Consider the following 26,902-nt stretch of genomic DNA (forward strand, 5'->3'; position numbering starts at 1 on the left):
ACATCTGCAGACTCACCCATAGTCTCTTTCTCCACTGTCACCTAATCATACACACACACACACACACACACACACACACACACACACACACACACACACACACACACACACCTCCTTTAATTCAGGGGATTGGTAACCAGAAAAGTGATCATGAATAGACACAGATGTAGCTATTGTTTTTTGTGATTAGGGCGTTCCCACTGCAGATTCTATCTTCTTGCAATCTTGTGACAGCTGTCAGATTTTATAAAGCGAACTGCGAGACGGCACACTAAAATACAGCCCAACAACTTTTTCTCAGCACTGGAACTATTCGCTAAATCCTGCTAACTGGCGGGTTCAAAGATTGGTGAGTACAAATATAAAAGCAAACTAGCTTTCAATAACAGCTTAATATTGTCATCTTATGAACAAGTATGATTCAGTTTTGTGAACTAGTGTCTCAGAGTAAGTGACTGTATGCGCTTGATAACTTTTGTGAGGAAGATGCTGCTTTGCTTATTTTATAAGCATTTCCATTTGGAAATTCCTGTGATGACCAGTCTGCAATAAGAAATAGTATAAACATAGGCTAATTTAAGATTTGAATTGAATTTTGTGTTAAATTAAATAAAACCGCAAATAAATATATTGAGTTTATTTGCTAAATCTAATTTCCAATTTAAAGCTAAATTCAGTTTATATGCCATTGGTGAAATTCAGTTGAAAAGTATCCTATCGTTATTTTTCATCAGATAGTTTATGTTAGTGCTTGAGTTCCATAGAAAGCAAAAGCCCTCATGAGGTTTTAGGTGAAGGTGAGACTTGAAGACTCGAGTATCGAATTCATCATGATCTCCCGCGTTTTCCGCCTTCTCCCGTTGCTAGGCGACGATACAACAACAACATGTCGAAACTGAGTCACACGTCACATGCATGTCAGAGCGCGTTCTCTTCAGAGTGACGACAATATGCCAGAAGAACGATTTATTTAATGAAACAATAGGCTGTATTATTCATATTAGGCTATTTCATGCGACTGTTCATATTTACACTGTAAACAATGTTTAAAAATAAAGGTTAAGCATCTATGGAGTCGCTCCATTCCACAAAAGGTTCTTTAAAGATTATTAAAATGTTCTTCACACAAAGAGAAAATTGTTTTTGAAGAACTGATCTCTGAATGGTTCTTTGGGAACCACAACCCGTTTGGAACATTTATTGTTAAGAGTGAGGTAACCAAAAATAGTTATTATTTTCATGATTTAAACATATTTGTAGGCTATAATTTATTTCTAAGTAGCGTAATGAGAAGAAAAAAAACATTCTCGGTTACTGTAATGGGAAACATTGGGAAAATGGGAACATTCTTGATATACTATTAACATAAATTATTTAGTAGCCTACATATTATGGTAGTAGCTATTTGGTGTACAGCCCATTTTCTTTTTATATATATATGTGCGTGCGTGCGTGTGTGTGTGTGTTTCTTTTATTTTTAATTTTTTTAGTAAAATGGAAATGTTCAATTATAAAAAAAATTCTCCAAAGTATGATATATTATAGGCATACGCTGTAAAAAAAATAAAAACGGAAAAGTAGGCTATTGGTAATTTTCTGCCAGGACATTGTCCAATAATTTTACGGAAATTTCTGTTAAACCTTAAAACACAAACTAATGCAATGTATAATTCAAAATACAGGTAAAACACCTGTAAAAAACCAATACGCAAAATTCCTTCATATTTATACAGTAGCCTACATTGTGCCCTATTTTTACCGACTTTTTTTATATATATAATAAATATATATACAGTATATAAATATATAGGCCTATAATGTATCATACTTTGGGAGTAAAAAAATATTGAACATATATTTCAATTTGTCTTTAAACAATTAAATCATCACGGTTGAGTTTACCTGGCTCAGGTAACCATGACTCATACCTAAACCCCGCCCAGTTTAACTCCCCACCTGCGAAAAAGCTGCAGATTGGAGATCAGACGTCAGTGCGTCGCCTCATAGCTCCAGCATCAGCGCAGAGAAACACACGCTGACGGACTGAAGACGCGTTATTGTTTTGCATCGCGGGGATTTATCTCTTTGTCCACTCTCTCTGGTGGGACTGTAACTTTTCGGTCTTGGTGGTTCGGCTCGGTTCCAGCGTCGCTTCGCAATGAGTGTGAGTGTGACCACGGAGAACGTCTTTATGACGGCGTTGCAGCCCAATTCGACCGTCAGTAGTACTTACGCGGTCCCGTCCGAAAACGAGCTCGCGCATGGAGGGTTTCACGCCAAGGAGGAGGCGAGATTTAAGCGCATGCAGCAGCAGGTGACCATGAGACTGGCGGAGAAGTCCACGCTCCCGCGCCAGAACGGCTCCTCGTCTCAATACGCAGCCTCAGGTGTGTCCCTGTGCGCTTTGATCTATTGTAATACACCTATAATAACACAACAGCCTTTGAATTATTAATCTGCTCATCATGTGACAACATAAAAGGCTTTGTCCTCTGCTTTTATACAGTATGCTGTTTCAGTTAACAGTGGAGTTGAATTACATCTTTATCAACTTTTGGGAAAGTGCGTTTTTTTCCGGTTTGAACTTGAAATCATTGAACATTTCAAAAGCAAATGCATTTGTATTAAATCCACAGGTACAGTGTTGTTTACACTTAAGTATGCAAATCAATTAATTATTTATAAGACAAAACTGCCTGTAGCAAAACTGTGGTCAAGTCACATGATTTCTGTTATTTGGATATAATACAGTAACTGCAATTGTACATAATCCTAAAGTAAGCTGAATGTACCTTTGTTTCAGGTAATATATAGTTATTATTATTAATTATCACTTGAAAGAAAGGCTTTTTATTGCAGGTGATAAATGGTAGTTTGTTCACATAAGGCGTTCACCATTGTTCTTGAACAGGGCGATTAAACTGACTGGGAATAAAATAGGGTTGAAACGTTTTGAATTCATGATTTTTTTTCTGCATCAATTAGAGTAGAGATAAGCTACGGTTTTACAAATAATTAGCACTTGCATAACAGACTGAAATACAATGCAACTTCTGGTTTGGTGTTAATAATTTACAGGAGCAAGTTGAGCAAAGTTCAAGTGTAATCTCAGTTCCTGTTACAAGACTAAGTGAGAGTGAAAGTTTCAAAGCTCTCCTTTGAAAAAAAAAAACCCTACCCACTCTAAACAAAAAGTGCTTAGCATTGCACAAAAGGAATGTAATTTGGTGCCGTCAATCATAATGGCTTGAATGTCAATCGGCGTGACGGAAAGCCGAAAAACTTAACCAGAGTTTTACTTTGTCAATGTAGAAAGCCAAACTTTTTGTTTCAGTCCACAACCTTCAGTGCCCACAAGTGAAACTTATAGTACAATACGTTTGTAAATGCACCCCAACTTCATTGTGCATTTTTGTGTGTATACCGTCCATCAAACGCTTTTAAGAATTTGTGGTTGTGGTTGAATTGATTCCTGGCTTTATGAAGGCCTGCCGCAGATATTTTCAGAGGGAAACCGCTGGCGCTTAATGCATACGTTAACCTGACCCCTAGTTTATGAGGTTACCTGCATTTTGACAAGTTCAAACAGCCATACATATTCCTGTTACTGGCCCAAGGCTTCCTGGAGGACGTCTTGAAAACTAGATCTGACATTGGTGAAATACCAAACAAGTTTGAGAGAAACAACAGTTTCTTAGAGATGTAGGTCAAATGGATTGTTCTAAAACAAAACTGCATTTTGAACAAAATTTGACTTCTGATGAAAATAACTATAGTATAGTTATCTGAGTTTAGTTCAGCTAAGCAATGCACTAGGGCAGGGCGAGGCAGGGATAAGGGCGTTTTTTTTTTTGGGTAGGGACATTGGGAGTGTCCCAGTCATCAGACCGGTTCTGTCTTTTCTGCTGCTGTTGTCTACAACTCACTCTACACTTATTCACTCATCAAATGCTTATACCACTCCCTAATTCACCTCCTCAAACGCGTGTACATGCATGCCCATAGTTGCAACCCCATCTGTTGCTGAGCCAGAACAAAAAAAACGCTGTAAAATTGTTGTAAACTTGCACTGCGGTATTTTGTGTAACTCTACACGTTTGCCTCATATTGTACTTGCAGTGTCATCAAGGGCATATGCTGAGCATACTGACTCAGCTGTAAAGTTACAGACTTGAAGGTATTTTTTTTTCTTATTTTTTTGCTAAAGCTATTGTAAACAGGACTAAAGTGAATCAAAACGCATTTGTTTGATTAATTGTTCCATCAAAGGAAAAACATGCATGTTTACATAAAAAAACTTGCGTGCAAAAACTTTCGTAAACAAGACGAAAGTGAATCAAAACGTGTTTGTTTGATTAATTGTTCCATCAAAGGAAAAACATGCATGTTTACGTAAAAACTTGCTTACAAAGCTATCGTAAACAAGACTAAAGTAAATCAAAATGCATTTGTTTGATTAATTGTTCTATCAAAGGAAAAACAGGCATGTTTACATTAAAAACGTGGATACAAAGCTTTCGTAAACAAGTCTAAAGTGAATCAAAACTTGTTTGTTTGATTAATTGTTCCATCAAAGGAAAAACATGCATGTTTACGTAAAAACTTGCTTAAAAGCTATCGTAAACAAGACTAAAGTAAATCAAAATGTATTTGTTTGATTAATTGTTCTATCAAAGGAAAAACATGCATGTTTACGTAAAAACTTGCTTACAAAGCTATCGTAAACAAGACTAAAGTGAATCAAAACGCATTTGTTTGATTTATTGTTCCGTCAAAGGAAAAACTTGCTTACAAAGCTATCGTAAACAAGACTAAAGTGAATCAAAACGCATTTGTTTGATTTATTGTTCCATCAAAGGAAAAACATGTATGTTTACATAAAAAACTTGGATACAAAGCTATCGTAAACAAGACTAAAATAAATCAAAATGCATTTGTTTGATTAATTGTTCTATCAAAGGAAAAACATGCATGTTTACGTAAAAAACTTGGATACAAAGCTATCGTAAACAAGACTAAAATAAATCAAAATGCATTTGTTTGATTAATTGTTCTATCAAAGGAAAAACATGCATGTTTACGTAAAACACTTGGATACAAAGCTATCGTAAACAAGACTAAAATTAATCAAAATGCATTTGTTTGATTAATTGTTCCATCAAAGGAAAAACATGCATGTTTACATAAAAACTTGCTTAAAAAGCTATCGTAAACATGACGAAAGTGAAACAAAATGAATCATTTGTTTGATTAATTGTTCTATCAAAGGAAAAACAGGCATGTTTACATTAAAAACGTGGATACAAAGCTTTCGTAAACAAGACTAAAGTGAATCAAAACTTGTTTGTTTGTTGGAAAAACAGGCATGTTTGTTGCCAAACTTGTGTACAAAGATGACTAATGTGAAACAAAACAACAAAGTTATTTGATTATGTGTATTAAAGAATATCCATGCATGTTTACAATACCCAATGCTTACAATAGCTTTGTTCATAGATGCGTGGATAGTTTTGTGAAATAAAAGCATTCTATTAGTTGAATCCAGCTGGCTATCTTCCTCACCAATGATTATATTTGGTTTTTTTTGTTTTTACTAAATGAAAACAAATGGCAAAACATTTAGAGATTAGAAGTGCAAGTATTGCTAATCAAATGCCATATTATTAGAATGAGGATCTGTGGTTTAATTTTAGCTGGTTATTGTCAGTGTCAGTCCACACCAACTGAAGGGTAATTTAATGCCAAGTTAAGAAAAAGTTAAAATACGCTGTAGCTGAGCTGTTAGGTGTGATGCTTGTGTTCAGAAACTTGTAGAATGTGATAACACTTTGAGAAAGTTCACTGGGAGGATAACTAGTCCATGGTATTTTTCACTGTCACAAATTCCCATTCAGATGAACATTTCTATTCATTCTCTGTATTTTTCTTCCCTTAGAATCTGGGGATTATCCAACCATGACAAAATATTCAACAATGAGTCAGAATTTCACCCCAAATTTCAGCTCCAAATCCTATGCTTATTCTGCCGGCAGACCAATGATGGTAAGATTCTTTCAACTTACAAACACAAATATTTTATCGTGGTTTGCTTGTTTGAAAGACATATCGCTTATTGAGCTAAGGTAAATAAATCTTTTTAGAATGTGACTGTATGGACGTGTATCTTGAAATGAGTAATAGAGATTGTGTTAGTTAGGCGTGATATTTCACAGGACAGCTCTACTCAACAACCCTATATGAAAAGTCACAAGCTTACAAATCTCTAAGTGTCACTTTCAGTTATTTTCCTATTGAGTAATACTATGTTTAAATTTGGGCTGTCGATTTAATGTATTAAAAATGCATTAAATGTATGGATCACACTTTATATACTATGTACTGTGTTTGTTACAATGTACTTATTGTGTTCATGTTGTATTGCAAAACACTTTTGCTGCTATTGAGGTGGGATAAGGGTAAGGTTAGGTGGTATGGTTCGGTTTAAGGATGGGTTAAGGTGTAAGGGAAGGGTCAACCATCAATAATTCAAACTTAAATTATCACCCTAATGTTTTTGCACTTATCATATATCAGCATTTTATTAATTTGGGGGCCTTTCTCCAAAAATATATCAATGTGGCTAAAGGGATAGTTCACCCAAAAATGAAAATTCTGTCATTAATTACTCAACCTCATGTCGTTCTAAACCCGCTCAACTTCGGAAAACAAATGAAGTTATTTTTAATGAAATCTGTCCCTCCATTGACAGATATGCAACTACCCCTTTCAAGCCCCAGAAAGGTAGTAAACACTTCATTAAAGTAATCCACGTGACTCCAGTGGTTTAACCTCAGTTTTATGAAGCAACGTGAGTTCTTTGTTTGCACAAAAAACATAATTTGCATAAAATGCATGTTTGAGCTGTTGTAACTAAAAGCAACTTGCACTGACATATATCTTGAAATATGCCACTGCCATTGTTTTGTCTCAAGATGCACACCAGTAATGTTTTTTCTAAGGCACATTTATAAAATCTACGTAGGGTGTTCACACTTGGCATGTTTGGTTTGATTAAAACGAACTTGCTCTGTTAGTGCAGGTTCATTTGAATAAGTGTGAACGCTGCCATCTGAACCCTGCTGCAAACCAAACAAACGGACTGGGACTCCTGAAAAGATGGGTCTAGTTCCACTTCCAAACGACCCCTGGTTCGGTTCAAATTATATATTAACACAACACAGACCAAAGACATGTGAACAAACCAAAAATGGGACATGATGTCACAAGATGCACAGTTCGGTACAGGCATCATAACCGCGTACCTGGCAGCAGATCTTCGTTTGTGTGTGTGGATTCCTGCCGCGGTTTTGACTACTTTACACATTTTATAAGCTCTATATATTTTATAAGTCAAAATACCATCATATGTAGGCTACGCACATATGACGAGCACATTTAGCCCAGCACACAGCATTGTTTTAGATGTTTTGTAATTTTTTTAAATATACAAAAAAAAGTAGACCCAACCCTCTACAATGCGAGTAAAACACTCGCATTTGCGACTAAACAATATCTATCATTAGTCATTGGCTAATAAATGCTTAAATTTTACTCGCCAGTGCGTGTCTAAGAGGCTAAGAATAAGTTTAGCATAGATATATTGTCACTCGCTGAACACTCAGAGAAACAGTTTTGCTCTCCGTCTAGTGATCTGTCTATTTCAGTTCAGCTCAATGGATGCGTAGCATACCTGTATCTGACGTACCGTGAACTCTCACACACACACACACACACGAGAGAGAGTCTTACATACCACGCAGAATCGTCACGCTACATGTAAACAATATTCTTTGTTGTGTTTTCCTGTCAAAACAATGGAGTTAATTTGGAATGATTCAGCTTTTAATAAGAAGCAGAAGATATGCGGTGGTGGGTGGGACTAATGCGCAAACGGCAATCTAATTGGCTGGTGCTAATCTATTACCTTCACTGTTTTGATTTCAGCAAATCAGAGCAACGCTGACAACGTGATTAATATTCATGAACCCAGCAGCTCATCAGTCTTTAGTGTGTTGTATATTGTTATTAATAGTAGAATTAGTAGTAGTAGTATTATCTTATTAATAATTAATATGATCTATTACTATTATATTTTTCTTACAGAAACACTCAATGACCAGCAATATCTTAAGCACCACCACCAGTATGTGTGTGTGTACTGTATAATTATGTATATATAAATACACACACATTAATGTATATATTTAAGAAATATTTGCATTTATATACTGTATATATATTTATATAATTTATATTATATATAAATATTTTATATATAAATATAAAAAACATTTCTTAAATATATATGTGTGTGTATTTATATACACATAATATTGATACACAATACACACACATATATTATGTTAACACCAACTTTTACTGTGGATGCGATTAATCGTGATTAATCGATTTGACATTACTAATATAAATAAAACAGTATATCAGTCTGGCGAGTAAACTAAAAAATGTACTAGCCAATGGCGATTATGTTGCCATGTTGTGCGTAGAGAGTTGAGACCAATCATTTTGTGAAAGTACCCCTATGACTTTAGGTTCGATATCTTTAGGTTCAGAGTTAAAATGCCAATGTGAACGCTAAGCGAACCAGGGCTGGTCCGGATCAAACAAACCAACGAACTAAGGCCAGACGAAATCACTGAAACCGACTCAAAATGATGTATTATACATGCCAGACCAATATGTGGCACTGTAATTCTGGCACAGAGATACACTAATAACGGAGAAGAAGAGTTGGAGCATGCGCAAGATGTGGGGTGATACAAAATGTTTACGTATACAGCTAAACGCGTCTCTATGTGTACGGGGCCTAAAAGTGTGAACACACCCTTAAATGTCCGAATTTAACTAATATCTAATCCTGGCTTAATCTAATCCCTGTCAGGCCTTTATTTACAGCGTATTTTGTAAATAAAGTGGTAAATTGTTTTTTGTGCAAACAAAGCACTTGCGTCACTTAATAAAATTGAGGTTAAACCACTGGAGTCACATGGATTACTTTAATGATGTTTTTAATACCTTTCTGGGGCTTGAAAGTGGTTGCGTAGAGCAGACTGTCAATGGAAGGACAGAATTTCTCAGATTTCATTAAAAAGATCTTCATTTGTGTTCCGAAGATGAATGAAAGTCTTACGGGTTTGGAATGACATGAGGTGAACCAACCCTTTAATTTCAATTGTATTGATTAATAAATCAACATATGTAATTCGATAGCATTAATCAATCGATTGCTATAGTTGATATCGTTATAGATATTCAATTTTCAACATTTTCTTGTTTCTACTAGGCCCAGCGTCCATCCCAGTACTCTACTAGTGGTTACTCATCCCGCTCCGCCATTGATTTCGCCCCAAGAACCAAAATGAGTTACACAGCAGCAGGAGGAGGTGGTGGTGGTGGCGGAGGCGGGGCTTATTATCAGGAAGAGGCCGTGGTCGGCGGTTACCATGGTGGCGGATACAAAGTTGCCGGTGGCCAAGCTCAACTGCAGCAGGTCGGCCCAATGACTCGTTCCTTCAGCCGAATGGGGGCCGACCCGGAGACAGTGTCAATGCATTCCATGCGTGTGGCATCCGTGCCACGCCAGGCTGTTTCTTCTTGGGTCGGACAGGATGACAGCGACGGCGGCAGCCTAGTTTCAGAACGGGATGCTACTTATGTTCAACAGGCTTCCATGCAAAACATGAGCAATGGCTACACTGCCAAAACCTTCCCACGATCGGCCATGTATTCCACCTCGAGAGTGAACGGACTTGAAAGCGGACAGCAGCAGGTCAGTTCCATGACGCTACCGGCCATGAAACGCTCCCTCAGCGGAACGCTCGCCTCGGCCGGTGGAGGCGGCGTGGATCAGGAAGTCTACGTTAGCCGGCAGTCCTTCAAAGGCCCCGCCCACCGCACCATCAGCCGAATCAACAATCGGCAAATGGTTCGCACGTCCAGTGTCGCATCATCTGGCATGTACGGAAGTGCTGGAGGATTCAGCAGCTCTCAAGGCAACCTGGGGCTGGTGCAGCAGGGAAGGCTGTCGCGTGCCGGCTCCGTAAGGAGTATGCATAGTGTCGGGAGAGGGCAGGATGTGTTTGACGGCATGGATTTCACTGGCAGCATGAGCAATCTAAACGGGTAAGAACACGTACCGTAGGTGTGTGAAAATAGAGCAAAACACGTCCCAAACAAGGCAAGGCAAGGCAAGGAAGAAATTATTGAAGTTGCGATGAGAAGCAAATAGCATTTTTTCTTCCATATTGCGACGAACATCTGAGTAAAATGGCTTATGTAGAGTGAGACTTCCATCCTTCAGTTGTTGATTGGATGGAGGCAGGTTTGAATGCAAGCTTGCAGTCAATCGAAAGAAAGAGGTGGAGATAGGCGGACTAAATGATTGGAGAAGTCTGGTATACGTCACCAGAAAGAAGTCTGTCGATTCACCATCGATTCATGTTACGTCATTTTGTTTCAAAATTGCAGTATTTAAAAATCGAAACATATATATCTATGGATAAATCATTCACAATAAGATCAATAACATGCATTTAGAAAATGGATAAGGTGAATTTGTTTTTCACGCCGAATTTAAGGGTTGTTGTTAGGCACAAAGCAAAGCAGAGTTTCGTTTTTTACAGTTGCTGAGCTCCGCCAAAACTTGCCGAATTGAAGGTAGAATAATGTTGAATGGTTTTATTGTTTCCCACCCAGGTTTTACATAAGGCTCATAAAGTTTTCATGCTAACACCCGACTTCATTATGGACAATCTTATCTTTTGGTTTGCGTCCATAAAGTTAATGATTGCGAGAACCTAATCGAATTAAAAACTCAAGTATTTAATTTACTGGGTTATTCAAAAAAAGTCTAACCTAGGATGTCTGATATCAAAACATTAGGAAATCATCTTGCTTAAATTATTAAAGTATTCTAAAAATGTAAGCAAAAGCAGTATGCTAGCACCATTAGCGTAAACCCACTTAGAAGTAGGCCTAATTGCTTAAAATGCACAAATAACATGTCTAACCACAAATTACATGTCTTACCAAACACTTCCTTATTATTGTCGGTCAAAAATTCCCTGAATTATGTACCATAGCTATTTGAGCCACACAAACACTGCATATTACTGTTTGCAAATTAGCCTGTTAGCCATTCTCGTTAAAATACTTAGCATGGTGTGCAAGTATGGCTAACTGTGATTATCCACAGTGAGTGCAGCTGACCTTTGAAGCAAGAAATGATTCATACTTTGCTTTAATAGGCTGTCAATACACCCACACTTAGCTTATCTGTCCTTGTTGCGCTAACAGTATGTGTGTATGTGTGTTTGATGTTGCCGAGCCCCGCCTTTATGTCGGTAAAAAGTGAAGAGCGAGTCTGTTGTGCAGGCACACCCAAACCAGTCCAGCCACCTCACACTTCACACACCCTGGGAAAAAAAAACACTTCCTAGCACTCCGGCGACATGCACCAGCACACACAAACACACATGGAGGAATGTCTGTTAGGCAGAATTTATTTTCAAATAATGCTGACTCTTAAAATGGAAGTGGTACTAGTTAAGAAGCTAAGATAAGCTAGTTTGTCAATTACTTGACAACGGAACAGCCTTTTTCGTCAAGCTCCACTCTATAGGCTCGAATCGAATTGAATAGTGTTTACTTTAACAATATTTGGAAACATTGAGAAGAGTGTTGACCAGAAATTTCCTACATAAGTTCCAGAGCTTATTGCTAAAGTGCTAACTGCTAGCTAGCTAACAAAAATATGTTCTAAGAAGTCCCATGAAGTTTTTTTAAATGAAAACATTTCTTGGTTATGCGAACATTAATGGAACATTTCATTTTATCATTATTCAAAAATTATGAGAACGTTTGAATGTTTCCAATGAAAACATTGAAAATATGAACGATGTATAAAAACCAGATAACTTTGAACAAACATTCTATTAACATTACTGGAAGGTTTGTTCATAACTTTGAGAGAACCTTGGCAGAACGTTAGCCAAACCTTCCATGTCAGGGGGATTTTGAAAGTCCTTGAAAAAAAACCAAGCAATATCACCATCTTTACAGGACAACTTTACTAAATAAATGTTCTTTTTTTTTGTATAGACTCAACAGCTTGGACATGCCTACTGCCATTAACTATCTTAATCAGTCCGATTATGAACTTCAGATGTTGGGAGCTGCCTACATTCAACATGAGTGTTACCATAACAAGGAAGCAAAGAAACAGGTATGCAATTGCTTTTCATCTGAAGCTGAAATGTGTAAAAGTGTGTTTTCGATTTGAGTTGAACGTCTGTGTGTCTTTCAGGTGAACCAGCTGAAGGGAATTCCTCGCCTGGTGCAGCTGTTCAACTGTGAAAATCAGGAGGTGCAACGCTACGCCACCGGTGCCACCAGGAACCTCATCTATGAGGACATGGAGAACAAAGTGGCCCTTATTGAAGCCGGCGGGATCCCCAAGCTCATCGAGGCCCTAAAAGAACCAGACGATGAACTCCGCAAGAACATCACAGGTGGGCATTTCAGTCATGTTTCTCTAGTTTAGAATTTAAATCAGGAACGGTGAGAGAACATTGAGTTTGGTACGTTTTTCGTCTTCAAACCAAACTTGGGTCTCCAGCTGACAAAAAGTTAAATCCCGTCTGGCTAGCACGCTTCACGTTAAGTCAGTAGGTTAAGTCAGTGGCTGTTCCAATGCATTCGACCACATGAGCGTTTACACTACGAAAGCAATCCAGTCAAATGTGTTTTCGATTAACTCTGGAAATGGTCGAAAGTGGACAGGCTCAGAACTTTTTAGACCTCATTTAGCCGTCCACTTGAGATCCGATCGACCTTAATACCGGGTGTAAACAGGGCCTATGACGCAAAAATTTTCACCTGCACCTTTTAAAGTGAATTTGATTTCTTGGGCTGCATAACAAAGCTTTCACACAAGAAGCCTAAAGGTGCGGTCACATTTACCGTTGTTCGACAAGTTTTGTGGCCAAAATCCAGTCATTTCAATAAGAATCCAAGAGATCAGGAATTTGGCTTAAGGACAAAAGATTTCACCATGCGGATTTCTCAATGGGTTCAAGTTGATCACGTGGATTGATCTCAGTCTATCAGCCTTTTGGTTAAATTCTCGCTATTAACTAGTTGTGTATTAACATGCATATTACTAGGATATTGGCTGTTTATTAATACTTATGGTCCCAGTTTATATTAGATGGCCTTCTATGTACTTACATCAAATAATAAGTACAATGTATTTATTGTGTTCATGTTGTTTGTAAAAAACTTTTGCTGATATTGAGGTGGGATATGGGTAAGTTTAGGGACAGGTGTGGTGGTATGGGTAAGTTTAAGGGTAAAGTTAGGGACAGGTGTGCTGGTATGTGTAAGTTTAAGGGTAAAGTTAGGGACAGGTGTGGTGGTATGTGTAAGTTTAAGGGTAAAGTTAGGGACAGGTGTGGTGGTATGTGTAAGTTTAAGGGTAAAGTTAGGGACAGGTGTGGTGATATGGGTAAGTTTAAGGGTAAAGTTAGGGACAGGTGTGCTGGTATGTGTAAGTTTAAGGGTAAAGTTAGGGACAGGTGTGGTGGTATGGGTAAGTTTAAGGGTAAAGTTAGGGACAGGTGTGCTGGTATGTGTAAGTTTAAGGGTAAAGTTAGGGACAGGTGTGGTGATATGGGTAAGTTTAAGGGTAAAGTTAGGGACAGGTGTGGTGGTATGGGTAAGTTTAAGGTAACGTTAGGGACGGGTGTGGTGGTATGGGTAAGTTTAAGGGTAAAGTTAGGGACAGGTGTGGTGGTATGGGTAAGTTTAAGGTAACGTTAGGGACGGGTGTGGTGGTATGGGTAAGTTAAAGGGTAAAGTTAGGGATGGGTGTGCTGGTATGGGTAAGTTTAGGGACAGGTGTGATGGTTTGGGTAAGTTTAAGGTAATGTTAGGGACGGGTGTGGTGGTATGGGTAAGTTTAATGGTAAAGTTAGGGATGGGTGTGCTGGTATGTGTAAGTTAAGGGACAGGTGTGATGGTATGGGTAAGTTTAAGGGTAAAGTTAGGGACTGGTGTGGTGGTATGGGTAAGTTTAAGGGTAAAGTTAGGGACAGTTGTGCTGGTATGGGTAAGTTTAGGGACAGGTGTGGTGGTATGGTAAGTTTAAGGGTAAGTTTAGGGACAGGTGTGGTGGTATGGGTAAGTTTAGGGACAGGTGTGGTGGTATGGGTAAGTTTAGGGACAGGGGTGGTGGTATGGGTAAGTTTAGGGACAGGTGTGGTGGTATGGGTAAGTTTATGGACAGGTGTGGTGGTATGGTAAGTTTAAGGGTAAGTTTAGGGACAGGTGTGGTGGTATGGGTAAGTTTAGGGACAGGTGTGGTGGTATGGGTAAGTTTAGGGACAGGTGTGGTGGTATGGGTAAGTTTAGGGACAGGGGTGGTGGTATGGGTAAGTTTAGGGACAGGTGTGGTGGTATGGTAAGTTTAAGGGTAAGTTAAGGGTAAGTTTATGGACAGGTGTGGTGGTATGGTAAGTTTAAGGGTAAGTTTAGGGACAGGTGTGGTGGTATGGGTAAGTTTAGGGACAGGGGTGGTGGTATGGGTAAGTTTAGGGACAGGTGTGGTGGTATGGGTAAGTTTAGGGACAGGTGTGGTGGTATGGGTAAGTTTAGGGACAGGTGTGGTGGTATGGTAAGTTTAAGGGTAAGTTTAGGGACAGGTGTGGTGGTATGGGTAAGTTTAGGGACAGGTGTGGTGGTATGGGTAAGTTTAGGGACAGGTGTGGTGGTATGGGTAAGTTTAGGGACAGGGGTGGTGGTATGGGTAAGTTTAGGGACAGGTGTGGTGGTATGGTAAGTTTAAGGGTAAGTTTAGGGACAGGTGTGGTGGTATGGTAAGTTTAAGGGTAAGTTTAGGGACAGGTGTGGTGGTATGGGTAAGTTTAGGGACAGGGGTGGTGGTATGGGTAAGTTTAGGGACAGGGGTGGTGGTATGGGTAAGTTTAGGGACAGGGGTGGTGGTATGGGTAAGTTTAGGGACAGGTGTGGTGGTATGGGTAAGTTTAGGGACAGGTGTGGTGGTATGGGTAAGTTTAGGGACAGGGGTGGTGGTATGGGTAAGTATAGGGACTGGTGTGGTGGTATGGTAAGTTTAAGGGTAAGTTTAGGGACAGGTGTGGTGGTATGGTAAGTTTAAGGGTAAGTTTATGGACAGGTGTGGTGGTATGGGTAAGTTTAGGGACAGGTGTGGTGGTATGGGTAAGTTTAGGGACAGGTGTGGTGGTATGGGTAAGTTTAGGGACAGGGGTGGTGGTATGGGTAAGTTTAGGGACAGGGGTGGTGGTATGGGTAAGTTTAGGGACAGGTGTGGTGGTATGGGTAAGTTTAGGGACAGGGGTGGTGGTATGGGTAAGTTTAGGGACAGGTGTGGTGGTATGGGTAAGTTTAGGGACAGGCGTGGTGGTATGGGTAAGTTTAGGGACAGGTGTGGTGGTATGGTAAGTTTAAGGGTAAGTTTAGGGACAGGTGTGGTGGTATGGGTAAGTTTAGGGACAGGTGTGGTGGTATGGGTAAGTTTAGGGACAGGTGTGGTGGTATGGTAAGTTTAAGGGTAAGTTTAGGGACAGGTGTGGTGGTATGGTAAGTTTAAGGGTAAGTTTAGGGACAGGTGTGGTGGTATGGGTAAGTTTAGGGACAGGGGTGGTGGTATGGGTAAGTTTAGGGACAGGGGTGGTGGTATGGGTAAGTTTAGGGACAGGTGTGGTGGTATGGGTAAGTTTAGGGACAGGTGTGGTGGTATGGGTAAGTTTAGGGACAGGGGTGGTGGTATGGGTAAGTTTAGGGACAGGGGTGGTGGTATGGGTAAGTTTAGGGACAGGTGTGGTGGTATGGGTAAGTTTAGGGACAGGGGTGGTGGTATGGGTAAGTTTAGGGACAGGGGTGGTGGTATGGGTAAGTTTAAGGGTAAAGTTACATTTACATTTATGCATTTAGCAGACGCTTTTATCCAAAGCGACTTACAACTGAGGAGTACAGGAAGCGATCCGTCATGAGGAGGCAGCGAAACACAGAAAGTGTGTGAAGTACTAAGTTTTGGACATTGCACAGAGCATCATACACTAGGGCAGGGAAGAAGTAGAGGAGAATAGAAGGAAAATTCATTTTTGATCTGGATTTCACCCAAGAAAATGAACAAAACAACTGTAAATCTGGCCACATCTTAAGGCTGCATGATAATAATGAACCTCATTATTGACTGATTTGGAACGCTCTACGTAAGAAGCAACTTGTGTGCCACAGATTATAGATTCACTGTTGATTCCAGTGAAGTTTGATATTAGCATGTTGCTAAGCTAACAACTCAATATTCTAATTAGAATAAATTGCACGACTCTGTAACTGTTTAATTGATAATTAGTAGTACAAGTATATTTATAATCAACATCTTTCCGCCATTTTGGATTTTCAATGCAATTAATACTAAGATTGCCAAAGATACAGATGATTTTGCTCTTTGTAGTTTTATAGTATGTCTAAAAATTGTGGGAAATATAGATAAAACTCCTTTTTAAGCATTCATCTTTCACTTAAAGACTTTTTCATTCATAAGGTTCACCATCCTTTTACGTCATTAAATGACTTGATGTACGAACAGGTTTTAAAGTCTAGATGTGTGTGTATATGTATCCGCATGCGCTCCGTAGGGCGTTGACCGATCTCACAGTATTGCATCAAGCTGCATTAATTATTGCTCAACGTTGTCTCAACATGTGCAGTGGAATGAGCGGACTCCTGTAGCGAAAGTTTCTGAGTCAGGTTTATGTCAGTGCTTACGGCTCTGAGCATGTCTGGATATGCAGGATCGTCAATACACATGCATCTATGAAAACACCACTACTAAACATGGGGGCTGGTTTCTGATGCCTTTCCCCGTTTTTTCCCCTTTGTTTGTTTCCTTATCAAATACTTATCTATTTCCCATGCCACTTTCCCATGCTCTTTTCCTCATTCTCTTTATCTGTCTCCCTCCTGCTCTCACTCCCTGTAGGCATCCTGTGGAATCTGTCTTCTAAGGATAACCTGAAAGAAAGGTTGGCACGAGACACTCTTCCCGAATTGACGGAAAAGATTCTGATTCCCCTCTCTGGCTCTGGGGAAAAGGAAATCATTGAGCTGAGCGCCTCTGAGTCCGACATCTTCTTCAACACCACTGGCTGTCTCAGGTACACACACACACACACACACACACACAGACACAGACACACTTTTTTGACTTCCCCTTTACTTCTTCCTGTTCCTATAGGAACTTTATTAAACATGCAAATCCCCCCTAGGCACATCACTGCTAGGAAACCTGAGAACAAAAACACTTAAGAGTCATGTTTCAATCCAAAACTCAACCCAAAATGAAATTATATTTTAGGAAATTATTTTAGGACTAGTATTTTAGAACATTATTAATAAAAAAAGACTTTTATTTAGAAAATTATAGAAAATTAAGCCTATTTTTTGGACTGTTTTTTTTTTTTAATTATTGAAAATTAAGCCTGTATTTAGGACTGTTATTTTTAGAATAAATATAAAATAAATTCTATTATATTGTGAAAATTATAGAAAATTAAGCTTATTTTTACAGTAGGACTTTATTTTTAAAAAGAAAAAAAAATATTTTTTAAAAGAAATTATATTTTAGAACTATATTTTAGAAAATGTATTTAATTTTTAGCATGTACTATATAGTTACGGTTAGCTAATTATGCATAATTTACTGTTATTACAATAGCAAGGACATGTAGTAACGTGTAACCACGTCACCTTAAAATAAAGTGTTAATGTTTTTTTAGTTTTTTTTTAAATTATAGAAAATAAAGCTGATTTTTAGGACTGTTATTTGAAGAAAAAAAGCCTATTTTAACCACTGTTATTTTTAGGACTATTTATTTTGCATTTTCATGACAGTTAATCAAATAATTTGTTTGTATTTTTGAAAATCTACTTCAGTTGAGACAACGTAATGAGACTCACCACTGAGAATAATGGTGATTGCAAATAAATGTATTTAAAAAATGAAATATATATGTGGCAAGCAGGGTGGGGCCGAGAGCCGTGGGAATGGAGTGAGAATATGTAACATCTTGTTTTCATCTTGGAGATCCGGCCTTTAAAATAAGCTTCTGCTCCCTTGTACAGGAACTTGAGCTCAGTGAACGAGAAGACCAGACAACAGATGAGAGGGACCAAGGGCCTTATAGATGCTTTGGTTGGCTATATTTACAAATGCTTGCCGGACACTAAAGTGGAGGAGAAGGTACTTGTGTAACACACCCTTTACTTTCTGCCTCTGCTGTTGACTCTGCTTGCAAATTGAGTGTTTATATGGCCATTCATGTGTGTGTTCCTATTTCAGGGTGTGGAGAACGCGGTGTGTGTATTGAGGAATCTGTCCTTTCAGCTGTACAGTGAGATTCCCCCCTCGGCACAGTTACGATTGGATGGTCCAAGCCGAGCTGAGGGCTCTTCAAAAGGAGAAGCTATCGGCTGCTTCACCCCTAATAGCAAGAAGGCCAAAGACGTAAGGAGAAGCTGCTTTCAAATTCGTATTTCAATATACTAATTTCATTCTCAAATAATAGCTTAATCTCATGTTTCATTTTTACTTCCAGAGACAAAACCAGGACCTCACCACATTTAAAGAAGTGTCGCGGGAGCCCAAAGACATCGAGTGGCTCTGGCACCCTAAGATAGTGGAGTTGTACAATCAGGTGCTGCAGCGCTGTGACATCAACTCCACCACACGAGAGGCCGCGGCCGGAGCCCTGCAGAACATCACTGCCGGAGATAAGAGGGTAAAACATTTACATTAGAAACTTAGCCTTAGCACCTACCCAAAACATCTGAGCCTAGCAACTAGGGGTGTAACGGTTACAATTACTCCCGGTTCGGTTTGTATCACAGTTTTAGGCTCACAGTTTTAGTACGGTTCGGCATGTGCTATGTTCAGGGGGAAAAAAGGACTACTGTCAAATAAAAATAAGAACAAATAATCAAACTACAAGGAATAGCACACATAAATACAATAGAGCAAATATACAAATAAAATAAACAGTGCTTTCCATGTATCTAACAGTAGTTTGCAGGTACATACATTTAATAAAGTATTCAAATGTAAAATAACACTTCATATAATCTTTACTGTATTAATTAAATAGAGATGAACTCTTCTTAAAGTAGAAAAAAAACTATTCATTCTAGAGCAGTGAGTGATTTCCTAGTCTTTTGTTGTTTGATTAACATTAAAAACACAGACAGCAGGAATATTAGGCTACTGTCACTTTAAGATCCAGTACACCGATACTGTTACACATGCATTGGCTCTCTCGGCCGTTTAAGTTCACTTAAGACATAAGACCGGTTTTACAGACAAGGCTTGGATTAAGCCAAGATTAGTTCAATTTAGGACATTTAAGTAGCTTTTATAAATGTACCCTAGAAAAAAAACATTCACATCTTGAGACAAAACCATGGCATTGACATCTTTTTTTAAGATATCTCAGTGCAAGTTGCTTTCAGTTAAAACAGCTCAAACAAGCATTTTAGATTTTTTTAGTCTGGGACTAAGCTTTGTCTGTGGAACCGGCCGATAACCTACTATGTTTCATTTAAAAAACGGGCATGTTGACATGATTTTGTGTGAATTTGTCCGTTCAAGCACAAGAAGACTTAAAAGCGAACTCAATTTAGTATTCATGTGTTGTTGTGAGACGTGTGCACGCTTCGGATGAATGTGCACATTTTTGCGCCTTCTTGCGCTTGAACGTTTAAATTTGCAAGGGTTAAAAACACGCAGAAATTATCAACTTTTGTGACGATGCAGCACTGGCCCGATCGGGACAGTGACAGGTCCGTCAACTGTGTCTTTCACGCTGACCCCAGGCAAAGTCCTTTTCAAGGAAAGTCTGCTCACTCGACTACCAGCTATTTCGGTCATCCAAGACCAAGTCCTATCTATTTGAATGGGGGAATCCTGAAATGTCAAAAACTGCTTGCCGAACTCACAATGAAGTAACATATTTCTGATTAGCAATAAAATCTGACATGAACTGTCCCATAAATGTTGTTTCTTATGCTCAAATATCATTAAAAAAGCTTATTTTTCAGGACAGACCAGCCAATGCGCATGTGCAGTCCTAAGCGCGAGTCTCAGGTTTCTATGGGAACCAGCTGCGCAATGACTTCACCAATCAGTGATTGGCTCTTTTACTTTAGAAGACGGGACGTATTCCATCACATTGCGTGTTGCAGTTTCTCCCATTCATAAGTCACAGGAGTGAACCGTCTTTCTAAATCTATAGTCTTTGCCCCAGTCCATCATGCAGTCCTTATTGTTGATTCCTGCCCAGAACTTTCGTCATTGTTTTGTGCCTGTACGAATTAGCATTGAGTGTCTGTTTTAGCACAGAAGTCAAATTGTTCTGTTTCGCGCTTTCAACATCACGGTGATGACGGTGTAAATGACTGGTCATATTAGAGCATACAGCACTCCCATCGAATACAAAGAGTGACTGTTTTGTCCACTTTTTTTTTTTTACCATCGCTGTAATGTATTCGGAAGCCAGATTGTTCCCAGACAGGAGATGTGATGCAGGCAGTAGCTCGCCTCCTTCACTTGCCATGCTAAACTGCGACACACCAACACGTGAGGAACTGTGATGTCAGCTACAGATTTACATACTAACAGTTGATAGGACGGCTACTCTCACGCGAAGTGCATGCAGAGCGTATCCATCGACAGAAACATAGGTTAGCAGTCTGCCATGAACGTTGATTTTTTTTGTCTTCAACAAACTGTTATAGATGCCTTGTCAGATTAACCACGGTGCAATTGCAACCCCTACTAGCAACCTCTCTAAAAACCCTATCAACACTACAACAACCGCTCAGAAAACCCAGAACAGCCTAGCTAGCTAGCCTAACTAGTACTTACACATTAGAAACGGTCTAGCAACCATCTATGACAAATTCATTTCAACGATTAAACTTCTCTTTTTCTTTTTTATATCTCAGTGGGCATCCATCTTGAGTCGTGTGGCGTTAGAGCAGATTAGGATGTTGCCTGTCATTCTGGATCTCTTGAGGACCGACAGCAATCAAGAGCTCCGTTCTCTGACCGGCTTCCTCAGAAACCTCACTCGTCATGCCAAGGACAAGAACGACATGGGTGAGGCTTCCCTCTCTAGCCTCAAAACCGGAGTCAGTCGCACCTCTGTAGCGTTAGAGAAGCTCATTGCTCAATTTCTTTCACTGCAGCTACTAAGGTGGTAAATCCCCTGCTCCTCAAACTGCCGTCCGACGGCAACCAGAAGGATCCGTCAGTTGACGTGGTGGTGAACATCTGTGGAGCCCTCAACAATCTGGTGACCAGCAGCATGGTGGCTGCACGGGACATCTCCTTCTTCGAAGGCCTGCCCAAACTGGTGGGCATCAAGACCATCCATGACAGCAGGTAAAGCTAAAAGTCATCCAACTATACAACATACATCTCAAAATGATGTTACTTCCATACTAATGTTGCAATTTCAATATTTTTACCCAGTCCTGCCAAACTGAAAGCTGCCAAAGCAGCGGCGACAGTGCTAACCAACATGTTCCAGTACAAGAAACTACACAAAGACTACAAAAGCGTAAGTGCTATGATCATATAAATTATACACTCACACATGAGACACACATATTCTACATGGAGCGGGTCGTCCCCTCATGGTGCTTGACATTTTGAGCTCACACAACCAGCTGAATACAAATCACTTCTCTATTATCAGACGTTTTTAGTCTTATGCAAGAAATACACCTGTAAATAGAGTGTAATGGTTGGTTCCTGAAGTAAAAACTCCATTCATATTCTCCATAAGGAAATTGATGTTGAGCGATAACTTATAAACCTTTAAAGGCAGCCCTACTGTGAGCTACGAGGTTGTTAATTCATGGTTTCAGCGTATTTTTTTAAAATAATGGTGTTTAGCAGTGGAATTCCTAGTGGAAAACTACATTACCCATGATGCTGAACAGAAAATTACACCTATCAGAGAGTCGAAAAAAGCATCATCTTTAGCTCCGCCGCGAGTCGATCTCCCTACACTCTCAAAATACTTAAATGTTTGCATATGTATGCATATTTTGCAATAAACTTAAAATATATAGGTTTTATTCATATAATCAATTTTCAAAATTGTGTATTTTATATTTATCCATTGTTTTTAATTCGATTATGCTGGTTGCAATGCTTCGTGGGATTGTAGTTCTTTCCCTCACTAAAGCCGTTAAATACACAGTCTTGTGTCTTTTTGTCTGATTTTCAAAAAATACTTCTGGAACCAGCGCCACTAAAAAATAGGTGGGCACTGTTGCAATTTAGTATTTCTAAAATGGTATTGTGAAAAAAAAAATTTGTTTGCATGATTCATCCACACCAGTAGTTGTCAGTATAAAGTCCAAGATCACCGTTGTATGTTCAAGTTAAACACTAAATATTAAACTTTAGTGCATAACTGTTCCCACACAGTACTTCATGAATGACCTCAAATTATGTGGTTTGTCAAGTCATGCACTTTTTCTACGATTTTTGAAAATCCCATATATTTACACTGAAAGAGCAACTTGACTACATATCTACAGACCAGAATGTAATAGAGACTTGGTGGTGGACTCTTTTTTACATGGGACAGTCAGAAATAACCTAGCAACCACAGGGCAAAACTTTTGCAACCACCCCATAACACCTTAGCATCATGGAGGCGACTTTTATAAGGCAAGCACTACTCACATTTACTTAATACATTGTAAAAGTATTTTTTTTCAATACTTTAGTAGTGCTTGGACAATTTTGTTTAAAAATCAACACATTAGACATGGAGCGGGTCGCCCCCTCATGGTGGCCTCTAGGCGGCTTGGTCACAGAGTTATAGCCGTTCAAATTTCAGAGCCTATGGAGGATGTGAAAATTACTCCAAAAATCCAAACTGCGTCTGACCTCCACCCCCTCTGCCGCTCTCAGCCAAGCTGGGTAAGGCTCACCCTCCCCAGCCACACTCAGATTCGGCCGCCACCCTGGAGGTCGACCTGAGTGGGCTTGGCTCTGGAGTCAAGCTCGTGGAACTTTGACCGGGCATAACTCCAAAGCCAAGCCGAGTTGGGGCTCCATACTCCAGGTGTGTGGGGGTCCAACAGGTACCTCCCCATGCCCGGAGTATGGAGGTCCAACACGGCTTGGCTCCAGAGATAGTCAAAACTGGACAGGAAGTGGCCTTATCTCAGAACCGGAATGTCCCTGGAGCTGGGGACAGATTATAAGGGACCTCTCCACGCCCGGAGTATGAACCCATGAACTTCATCTCCAGAGCTGCTCTGAGAGTCACTTCATGAGCACTTTGCCGATTTCTACCGTAAAACTATCATCATATCATAAACACACAAACTCAAAGGTCTTCATGGCAACTTGTCAAAATCTGTTTAACTTGAAGAAATTGTGACAGAAATATATTACTGTTGTACAGTATAATTTACCTACGTCTTAATGTAGCAATAATACTAACACTAATAATAATAAATTATTATTAAAACTAATTTTTTCTAAGGAATAATCACAATTCTTCCTTGTTTTAATTTGAACAGCAAAGCTCTGTTGTACAGCACTTTGTTTGACAGAAAAACTTTTAATTTCATATGATTAAAAGATAAATTTAAAATGTTTATGCCTTAATTTGATTGCCAGAAATTCACTCTCTAACAGAAATTTCTGGGGAGGGAAATTCATAGAAGAAAAAAAAGAAAAAAAGTTTTGTTGTTTGTATGAATTCAATTAATAAGACGTACTTTTTGATTATTAAAATTTAATCAAACCATTAAAATGGAGTCCAGAAAACTTAAAACAGAAAAAAAACTGAATTTAGTAAAAAATAAAACTGAATTTGAGGGGAAAAAAAGAATAACACGTATTTCATAGGGCCCAAAAATGTAATTTTTGTTCAACTTTGTCATTGTAGAAGTTTCATGATTTCAATTAATTACACATGCTTTTTGATGACTAAAAATGTAATTTAATCATTTAAATGGAGTCCAAAAATTTCAAACGAAGGGAAAAAAAACTGAATCCAGAAAAATTTAAATGTAAAAAACGTTCTTTCGTTGTTTTCAGTCAGCTTAGAAAGACCCACCCTCAGAATGTGTCTGTTTCTGTTTGTGTTTTGTGCGTTACGATCTAGTAGTCACAGTTACTGTCATTCCGCCCTGCCCTCTAGTCATTTCCCAGTTATTTGAAGACACTGTGAATGTATGTCTGTTGCTTTTCAAACAAACGCAACGAACACATATCGTACTGAATAATCAAAAACAAAACAGCCCGCTTATTTATACAGTCATATTGGAGTTGTTTTTTTTCCAAAACACACAAACACACTCGGTAGATATGGGAGGTAGATGTTCAGACACACCCTGCGATGTGGATTTCAGGTGATTTCCTTGTGAGCATGTCCAAACACACCATAGAACGCCACGGCTGCGAAAAAAAAAAAAAACCCGAAACATGTTCTTTCTTCAAACTTCAATTCTGGGATGGTAGCCAGAGTTGCTCCCTGGTACAACTATGTGCCTGTTAAGATTCAGAGCGTCCCTCACTCCTGTGGTGTTTTCTGCTTGTGTTTTACAGAAAGGATACCAGAAAGAAGACTTTTCAGAGATTCTTTTCGTCTGAACCAACCCCATTGTGAAATAGGAAGATATTTAATAAGGACAATGGATAAAGAAAATACAAAATACTGCCGGAACACCTGCAACACTGTATTTTGAAACATGAAAATGTGGATTACACACACATTTAGCCTTTTTCCCCCCCAAAAAAAATCCTCAGGGATTTATTGCAATATTTGTCTTTTTTTTTACTGGCTGTTGCCTGTATTTTTATTTTTATTATAGGTCCACAGACTATCCATGATATAATAATTATATCCTGGAATTGAATCACTCTTTTTAAAATAGTTGCATTACATTTTTCTAGAAAAATATATGTATTGGAAAATTGGAATTGTAAGATTATAGATTATATGAAAAGACTGTCATATGTTTTATAATACACATAAATATTGTTAATCAGCTTGTTTGTCATAATAGAGTTGCTCATTTCTTACTAGGCTAATTCAATTCTAGTGGGTTTTCTTCTTTTTTTGGTGCTTTTGTGTGTACAGAAATTGTGTATCATTATTTCCTGTACAAATTATAGAAAGTTTAAAAATAACTATATGAGGACACATCTGAATGTTTGAATGGAAATGTTGCATTTAAACAGATTGAGTAATGGCTGATGCCGCAGGGATCAGAGATTAGTTTTCAAAAAGATCTCTAAAATATGCCAAATAAATCATTTCTGTTCACTCACAAATGTTCTTATTTTTCGCAGTTGTATGTGGTGCAATATGTGCATTATGTTTGACAGTAAGCAACTTTACTCACATGTAGTGTTATTTTTTTTTTGTATAAACTTTTTTATTATGGTTGCCAAATATTGAATGTTTGGTTTGGGTTGCTATATTTTCAATTTCTATTTAATCTGGTGCATATGCAGTGCAGTCAAATAGACTGTTGTGAGTGATTTGCAATCTTTAAATATCTGAAACTTGCTTTTATTGGATCAAGAGTTGATCCTGCAGAGGTCTTGGACTTTCTGACCTTTAAGAATGCAAGGAAGGTTCTCTTTCCAAAGCTTTTGTTGATTGAATGTCTAGTATATTTTATAATTCAGCATAAATTTCCTTGTTAAATGCATGTGCGCGAGTGTCATAGATCTATGTTGATGTAAAAACACAATAAAAAGGAAATAAAGTGAGTTTGTGGGGGTTTTTTTGTAAACCTAATTTTGATGAAATTCTGTATTAGAATCTCTTAATCCTCTGGTGCTCTTGGGTTTTGATCAAAAAGTATTTATTATTATTATTTGTTTTATTTCAATGGAATGGTATAACTTGTATTACACAGTCAAAAATGACTGCCATAGAAATGAATGGGAAATAAAAATAAATATAGCTGCAAGCAGCAATAATCAGGGTTCAAGCGTTTGTGTAAACATTTTACTTATTTTATTTAGCAAGAATGTAACCACTTAGTTCATAGATGGAAAAGACAATTTAGAGCCAATACAGGCAATTTACTGAGGAAAAATTTGTTTTTTAAAGGTTTTTTGACAGTTATAGCACCACCTCTTGCCCGATCTCCACCAGAGTGTGCCCATACATGTGTGTCAAATTTGGTGTAGGCCTAAATATCTCATTTCGTTTAGAAGTTATAGACACTTATATGTATGGGAGCATAAAAATGACCCATGGGCCACTCCCTATCAAAATTTTGACATTTAGGCATTATTGTTTGGCTATCGACCTATGTTTTTCGAAGCGTTGGCTCGAAACTTCTCAGGTTCATTCAGGGCGTTGTGCCGATGTCGCCTGCAGAGTTTCGTTCCGATCGGCCTCTGTTAACCTTGTCTAATAAAAGCTCAAATTTCATTGGTTGATGGCGGACATGTTTTTTGAGATATGCCAATGCCCTCATAGACAGACATTGCACCCTGGACAAAAACACTGCATGCCAATGTTCAAGTCAATCGGACTAACGGTTGGGTGGTTATAGCCATTATCATGTTTTTTTCCTGTTATAGCGCCACCAAGTGGCCAGTCGCTGTGTCCGTTTTCACGCGACCACAAAATGAGCTCTTACATGGGCGTGCTGAGTTTGATGAAAATATCTCATTCCGTTCAGGAGTTAAAGCCAATTTAGTAAAAGTGTCTCCTCCCACTTTGAACGTTTTGGTGGGCCTTGAACC

At 38.7% G+C, this 26,902-nt stretch overlaps 1 protein-coding gene across 2 annotated transcripts; it reads left to right on the forward strand.

Annotated features, from left to right (window-relative positions):
* The first annotated feature begins 239 nt into the window (after window positions 1-239).
* Window positions 240-26,584, forward strand: pkp3a (plakophilin 3a). Of its 2 annotated transcripts, none has more exons than XM_079810401.1 (13): window positions 240-349; window positions 5,936-6,042; window positions 9,344-10,182; window positions 12,160-12,283; window positions 12,365-12,569; window positions 17,087-17,261; window positions 18,229-18,346; window positions 18,446-18,610; window positions 18,702-18,884; window positions 21,103-21,256; window positions 21,346-21,541; window positions 21,632-21,719; window positions 24,740-26,130. In XM_079810401.1, the coding sequence occupies exons 2-13, from the start codon at window positions 5,956-5,958 to the stop codon at window positions 24,782-24,784; spliced, it is 2,379 nt and encodes a 792-aa protein (XP_079666527.1). In that variant the 5' UTR covers window positions 240-349; window positions 5,936-5,955; the 3' UTR covers window positions 24,785-26,130. The 2 variants fall into 2 exon arrangements, with proteins under 2 accessions (XP_079666527.1, XP_079666526.1); XM_079810400.1 differs by lacking the exon at window positions 240-349 and adding an exon at window positions 1,984-2,387 and having other exon boundaries at window positions 24,740-26,584.
* The last annotated feature ends 318 nt before the right edge of the window (window positions 26,585-26,902 follow it).

The sequence above is a fragment of the Gobio gobio genome (assembly GCF_949357685.1).
Source record: "Gobio gobio genome assembly, chromosome: 25".
NCBI lineage: Eukaryota > Metazoa > Chordata > Actinopteri > Cypriniformes > Gobionidae > Gobio > Gobio gobio.

Coding starts and splice junctions, on each gene's coding strand:
- pkp3a (XM_079810400.1), top strand. CDS start 2,159: ATGAGTGTGAGTGTGACCACGGAGAACGTCTTTATGACGGCGTTGCAG. Junction 6,043..9,343: donor CTGCCGGCAGACCAATGATG/GTAAGATTCTTT, acceptor TGTTTCTACTAG/GCCCAGCGTCCATCCCAGTA. Junction 18,611..18,701: donor ATAGCAAGAAGGCCAAAGAC/GTAAGGAGAAGC, acceptor TTTTACTTCCAG/AGACAAAACCAGGACCTCAC.